The sequence below is a fragment of the Terrapene carolina genome, unplaced genomic scaffold, assembly GCF_002925995.2.
Source record: "Terrapene carolina triunguis isolate 2854851 unplaced genomic scaffold, T_m_triunguis-2.0 Scaffold234, whole genome shotgun sequence".
Lineage (NCBI taxonomy): Eukaryota > Metazoa > Chordata > Testudines > Emydidae > Terrapene > Terrapene triunguis.
In genome coordinates this window covers 17,265,387-17,272,468 of record NW_020664585.1, presented here as the reverse complement: position 1 = coordinate 17,272,468, position 7,082 = coordinate 17,265,387, and the positions used below count along the sequence as shown (strand labels likewise).

General features: G+C 47.1%; 1 protein-coding gene across 1 annotated transcript in view; it reads right to left on the bottom strand.

Moving 5' to 3' along the window:
• The window catches only part of PPIL2 (peptidylprolyl isomerase like 2), a 135,433-nt gene that overhangs the window by 22,460 nt on the left and 105,891 nt on the right, over positions 1 to 7,082 (bottom strand). The window contains exon 15 of the mRNA XM_026656924.2: positions 3,397 to 3,514. Within this exon, the coding sequence (XP_026512709.1) occupies positions 3,397 to 3,514 (118 nt within the window). The remainder of the gene's footprint in view (positions 1 to 3,396; positions 3,515 to 7,082) is intronic.

The following is a 7,082-nucleotide window of genomic DNA, read 5'->3' as shown; positions in this document are numbered from 1 at the left end:
GAGGAAGAGGAGGAGGAGGAAGAAAACGGGAGTGAAGGTGGTGGGCCGGATGGAGACACCCCGGAATCCCTGGAGCCATGCAGCCAGGAGCTCTTCTCGAGCCAGGAGGAAGGTAGCCAGTTGCAGCGGCCGGTACTTGGTGGAGGACAAACAGAAGAGCACGTTCCCGGTAAGCGGTTTTTTTTTTTCGGGAAGGAATTTTTTCGGTGCGGGCTCTTTGGGAGAGGAGGGTTAGGCATGCATGCCTAGATGCGGAATAGTGCATTGATGTGGTTTATCACATCGCGGTAATCGGCCTCGGTAATCTCCTCGAATGTCTCATCCAGAACGTGTGCAATGCGCTTGCGCAGGTTTATCGGGAGAGCCACTGTGGTCCTTGTCCCAGCCAGGCTAACGTTTCCGCGCCACTGTGCCGCGAGGGGCGGGGGGACCATTGCTGCACACAGGCAAGCTGCATATGGGCCAGGGCGGAAGCCGCATTGCACTAGAAGACCCTCCCTTGCTTCCCAGGTCACCCTCAGCAGTGAGATATCGTCCAGGACGAACTCCTGTGGAAAATGTTGGGACAGTGTTCAGCGTAGGTGCCCCCTGAAGCTGTTGGCTCTCCCCAAGGCACAGAAACCCAGAGGACAGTGCAGCCTGAAACAATCAGTCCCCCTTACTCACCATTTTGAGGCTCCCATGGGATGTGTGCGCTCTGTTTCGGACGGGAAAATTATGCTATTGTGTAGACCCTGTGTGTTTACTACTCCTTAAGTGCGGGGGGAATCATTACTCTGTCTGGTATAAACAATGCTGCCTCTGTTAAACGTTGCATTTTGCCTATACAGCTGCATCAACCTTGAGACCTCAGTCGTCCTCTTATCGCCTGCTCAGAGACTGCAAAGACTCAGGAAGAGACCGTGAAAAAGCAAAGAAGACATGCTGCAAGAAGTGATGCGGCAATCTATTAAAGAGAATGAGAAAGCACAGGACTGGAGGGAGAGAGAAAGCAGGATCCGCCAGGAAAACGCAGCGTACCAGCAGCAAAGCACTGATAGGCTCATAAGCATCCTGGAGCGCCAAGCAGATGCTATCCAGGAGCTGGTAGCCATGCAGAAAGAGGAGCAGTACCGCAAACGCCACCCCCCCCCCCCCCACAGCCCTTGTCCCAAAACTCTTTCTGTTGTGCCCCACTGTCACCTCCAACCCACTTTCCCCAACTTCCGTGTTCTTCACGCCACCCGCTGCCTCCAACACCAGTATCTTCACCACCCAGCCCTGAAAACCACGACCCTTACCCTCTGCACTCAACCCCTATCACCATGCAGTATAGCTGTCCTGAAGTGCAGCACTCACTGCACAGCACACCAGACAGGACATACGCGAATCTGTGATTGTACTGTCCCCCACTCCAACCTCTTGTTTCTTTTCAATAAATAATTTTTTTTCTTTTCAATAAATGGATTCTTTGGCTTTGAAAACATTCTTTATTATTGCATAAAGTAAAAGACTCCATAGCCCAGGAAATAAACAGGCACTGCAAGTCTGCTTGTCTGCTAAGCAGACACTGATTCCTAAAGATTGGAACTACTGCACTTCACTCCCGTGCAGGGCACCAGGTATCACTGCTGATTTTCAGCCTCAAATTGCTCCCTCAAGGCATCCCTAATCCTTGCAGCCCCGCGCTGGGCCCCTGTAATAGCCCTGCTCTCTGGCTGTGCAAATTCAGCCTCCAGGTGTTGAACCTCGGAGGTCCATGCCTGAGTGAAGCTTTCACCCTTCCCTTCACAAATATTATGGAGGGCACAGCACGCGGATATAACTGCGGGGATGCTGTTTTCAGCCAAGTCCAGCTTCCCATACAGAGATCGCCAGCGGCCCTTTAAACGGCCAAAGGCACACTCCACAGTCATTCGGCACCGGCTCAACCTGTAGTTGAACCGTTCCTTGCTGCTGTCCAGGCTCCCTGTGTAGGGTTTCATGAGCCACGGCATTAACGGGTAAGCGGGATCTCCAAGGATCACAATGGGCATTTCAACTTCCCCTACCGTGATCTTCCGCTCTGGGGAAAAAAGTCCCGGCCTGCATCTTCCTGAACAGCCAAGTGTTCCGAAAGATGCGTGTGTCATGCACCTTTCCGGGCCAGCCTGTGTTAATGTCAATGAAACGCCCACGGTGATCCACAAGCGCCTGGAGAACCATAGAGAAATACCCCTTCCGATTAACGTACTCAGATCCTAGGTGGGGTGGTGCCAGAATAGGAATGTGTGTCCCATCTATCGCTCCTCCACAGTTAGGGAACCCCATTTGTGCAAAGCCATCCACTATTTCCTGCACGTTACCCAGAGTCATGGTTCTTCTGAGTAGGATGCGATTAATGGCCTTGCAAACTTGTATCAACATGATTCCAACGGTCGACTTTCCCACTCCAAACTGGTTTGCGACCGACCGGTAGCTGTCTGGAGTTGCCAGCTTCCAGATTGCAATAGCCACCTGCTTCTCCACTGGCAGGGCAGGTCTCAATCTCGTGTCCTTGCGCCGCAGGGTGGGGGCAAGCTCCTCACACAGTCCCATGAAAGTGGCTTTTCTCATCCGAAAGTTCTGCAGCCACTGCTCGTCATCCCAGACTTCCATGACGATGTGATCCCACCACTCGGTGCTTGTTTCCCGAGCCCAAAAGCGGCGTTCCACGGTGCTGAGCATGTCCGTGAATGCCACAAGCAATTTCGTGTTGTATGCGTTATGCGGCTCGATAGCATCGTCGGACTCCTCACCCTCACTCTGGATCTTAAGGAATAGTTCGACAGCCAAACGTGATGTGCTGGCGAGACTCGTCAGCATACGCCTCAGCAGTTCGGACTCCATTTCCCACAGACAGATCGCGCTGCACAGAAACCGTTGAAAGATGGCGCCAAAGATGGATGGAAACAAAGGGATTTCTGGGATGCGAAGCGATGCATCACGGGGCATTGGGACAGGACCCAGAATCCCCCGCACCCACACCCCCTTCCCACAACCCACGGCGCCAGAATGGGAAAAGTGCTCTGTGGGATAGCTGCCCATAATGCACTGCTCCCAATAGCGCTGCAATTGCCGCAAATGTGGCCACGACAGTGCGCTGGGCAGCTGTCAGTGTGGACAGACTGCAGCGCTTTCCCTACTCAGCTGCACGAAGTCAGGTTTAACTCACAGCGCTGTACATCTGCAAGTGTAGCCAAGGCCTAAGGATCTTCATGGCATGCTTCAAGTTGCTCTGATCTTAGTGTTTAAAATGGGTCTTACACTTTGGTGGTATCAATACGAAGTACTTGGGAGAGCATTTCATGCTGGTGTATCATAAGTAGTTCATAGAATTCCATTTATTTTCTTACCTCTATAAGATAACCCCTTATAGAATAGCAAGTGACTACTTACAATTGTGATTTGTTGCTGTTGGGTCCTGAATTGGCCATGCTAAGAATACCACGTCCAGTGTGGGACAGATTTGGCTTGAACTCATCTTTAAAAGGTTTTCCCCAATAAGACTCTCCTCCTAAAAACAAAAACAAAACAAACAACCTGATGTTTGCTCTTCATTAGATTCCCATTACCCTTCAAATTGCTCCCAGCACTCATACTTATTTGGCGGTGCTGCCATTGTGCTCAGGTTTATGGGGCTCCTGACTCCTTGGGATACGTTTTCATTTCCTTTCCCACTACCACTCTGATGCCCGAGTGTCCCCATGAAATCAAATTTTGGAATTATCAACACAGCACACGGCCCCCACACTGCTCTCATCAAGTGTGACTGATAAGATTGTTTATTGGCTGCATTATATATTCTGTGCACCAAGGGTTCTCCGGGATTTAATTTTTTACTGCTGGCCCATCAAAGCACAACCTTCTTTGTGCGACATTAAATCCTGAAAGGTGTTTTCCTGACAAAAATAAAAGCAACGAGCAGAAAATTACCAGTTTAATTGCACTCTGGATACTCTGTTGCTGCTGTGAGGTTTGGCAATTATTTACTACTATATTAAATACACTTTCATAGGATCAATAAAGTATATGGTATAGAGCCCAATACTGAACTAAGAACTCAGCAGTTCAACTCCTAACTAAGCAACCTGGCTCAGTGTACGGGGATATTCTTCATCCAAATTGACACAGTACTTTAGACATTCTGGACCAGATCCTTGGCTGCTGTAAACAGACGTAGCTCCACTGAAGTCAAGGGAACTGTGTAGATTTGCATCAGCTGGGGATCTGGTCATCTAAGCCTTATTTCTTTTCAATAGCAGCAGACAGAAAAAGATCTCTCTGCCAGGCTGTCATTTCTACATTATTTATGACAGATCTGGCATTTTCACTTTCATCCCGGATCACTCCTAATAAGAAAAAAAATGCTGAGATGAGTCATTTCCATAGTTTTACAGTCAACTCCATAATCTTGTTTGACAAACCGTGAAGAATATTTCACCTTAGCACAGGATTAGAAAGCACGCAAACACAAAAATATCAGAATAGGGAAGCAGGCTGGCTCATCTGCAGAACAGGCTTGAGAACCCTCTGGAGTAACCATATCGCTAGCAAAGCAGCGGTTCACTAACGGATCTGCAATACTCAGTGGCTATTTGCAGATGTACACAGGAAAGAAATTTTATGATACAATTGGACAGTAGAGCAGAGAGAGTACCCACTGAGGAGGAGGGAAATAGGCTGCTATCTAAAGCCCAGTACAGAAAACTGCAAATATGTATCAAGAAAGAGACTCTGGGGAAACCTATTCATACTGACTTCACAATATTGTCTAATAATCAAGCATTGCAGGTAGACAGCTGTAAACGCAGATGCATGTGGATCTAAACAAATGTGAAATCTCAGGAGAAACTGAACCTCCTAAGGACCCAATTAATCTTGTTCAAAAGACCTGTTAATAAAGTTGAATATTGCCAGCTCTGCAATTTGACAAGAGGGGGCAAACAGAGATTCTTCTAACACCATGGGGAGTTCCTGTAATCAGGAGTAAAGAGTTACTGATTACATCCTTAAAAAGAACAGGAGTACTTGTGGCACCTTAGAGACTAACAAATTTATTAGAGCATAAGCTTTCGTGGGCTACAACCCACTTCTTCGGATGCATATAGAGTGAAACATATATTGAGGAGATATATATATACACACACACATACAGAGAGCATGAACAGGTGGGAGTTGTCTTACCAACTCTGAGAGGCCAATTAAGTAAGAGAAAAAAAACTTTTGAAGTGATAATCAAGATGGCTCAGTACAGACAGTTTGATAAGAAGCAAGTGTGAAAATACTTACAAGGGGAGATAGATTCAATGTTTGTAATGGCTCAGCCATTCCCAGTCTTTATTTAATCCTGTGTTGATTGTGTCTAGTTTGCATAACAATTCCAGCTCAGCAGTGTCTCGTTGGAGTCTGTTTTTGAAGTTTTTCTGTTTTAAGATAGCCACCCGCAGGTCTGTCATAGAATGGCCAGACAGGTTAAAGTGTTCTCCCACTGGTTTTTGAGTATTATGATTCCTGATGTCAGATTTGTGTCCATTAATTCTTTTGCGTAGAGACTGTCCGGTTTGGCCAATGTACATGGCAGAGGGGCATTGCTGGCACATGATGGCATATATCACATTGGTAGATGTGCAGGTGAACGAGCCCCTGATGGTATGGCTGATGTGATTAGGCCCTATGATGATGTCACTTGAATAGATATGTGGACAGAGTTGGCATCGGGCTTTGTTACAAGGATAGGTTCCTGGGTCAGTGTTTTTGTTCAGTGATGTGTGGTTGCTGGTGAGTATTTGCTTTAGGTTGGGGGGGTTGTCTGTAAGCGAGGACAGGTCTGTCTCCCAAGATCTGTGAGAGTAAAGGATCATCTTTCAGGATAGGTTGTAGATCTCTGATGATGCGCTGGAGAGGTTTTAGTTGGGGGCTGAAGGTGACAGCTAGTGGTGTTCTGTTATTTTCTTTGTTGGCCCTGTCTTGTAGGAGGTGACTTCTGGGTACTCGTCTGGCTCTGTCAATCTGTTTTTTACTGAATATTTTAAGGTCAGCTACAACTCAGTGTGACTTTGTCTGGCAATCTCTCACTGTGTTATATGAGGAGCATGAGGAAAAGCTATTACAACAGTGGTCAGCCTTGATACATTGAAGAGAATTCCTTTGAGAAACAATTACTCTAGAGTAAATCAGATGTAGTCAACTTAATAATTGTAACATATCCTGCTTAGAAGCCAGTACTGTACTTTGCTAGTAATTCTCCTTTTCCATTCCGTGCTCTATTTTGGGACAGATGTGCAGAAGGAAGGAAGGGTGAGAATGGTTTGGCAGCTGAACTATAACGAGGTATAGAGAATCCGTAAGTGTGTATAGTATTTACGTCTTGTGTTTTTGAAAAATGGGAGTAATCTTTTCTAGAAGGAGTTGCACACTTATATTGTACTCGCCTGTCATTAAGGATGTCTGAGGCGGGGGTGGAGATGGGGGACGACACTATAGAAAGAATGGATACAAGCAGGTTACCTCAAGGGGGTACTGTGAGTCTAATTGCCCATGCTCTCCTAGCCAGTCATTCCACAGCAAGAGCTAGTGGCTGCTTCCATGTATGTTGAAGCAGTTGGAATGAGTCAGAAGAAGCTGGAGAGAGGCTGTGTATTAAGCTACAAGCAGACAGTTTTGGCTGGTGGGTCTGTTTGTGTCCCTGGAAGAGACAACTGGGCAGAGCTGCTGGGCCCAAGATTTCCACCAAAGGGGGTTAGACTTGTGCCATTCGTTACCAGCCCTGCTTCAGAAAACAGTGCTCCTGTATTTGTAAATAAACAAATTACATGAAGAAAATAGTCTGAATCCGTATAATCAATTACTGATCCAAACACGAACCAGACCCACAAGGCCCTGAAAATCCACAACTGCTGGCAAAAGGGCAATACATATGAGAATTCCACTGTCAGTATGCCCTGGCTACTGCTAGCTTGTTGGGCTAAGGAGATAGTCTCCCCGCCCATCATAATTGCCCCATCTTTCCTTTGCACTGCTTCTTTGATTGGCCAACTAAACTTGCAGTCCCCAGGTCTGATTCTGTAACACTGTTGTCAAGC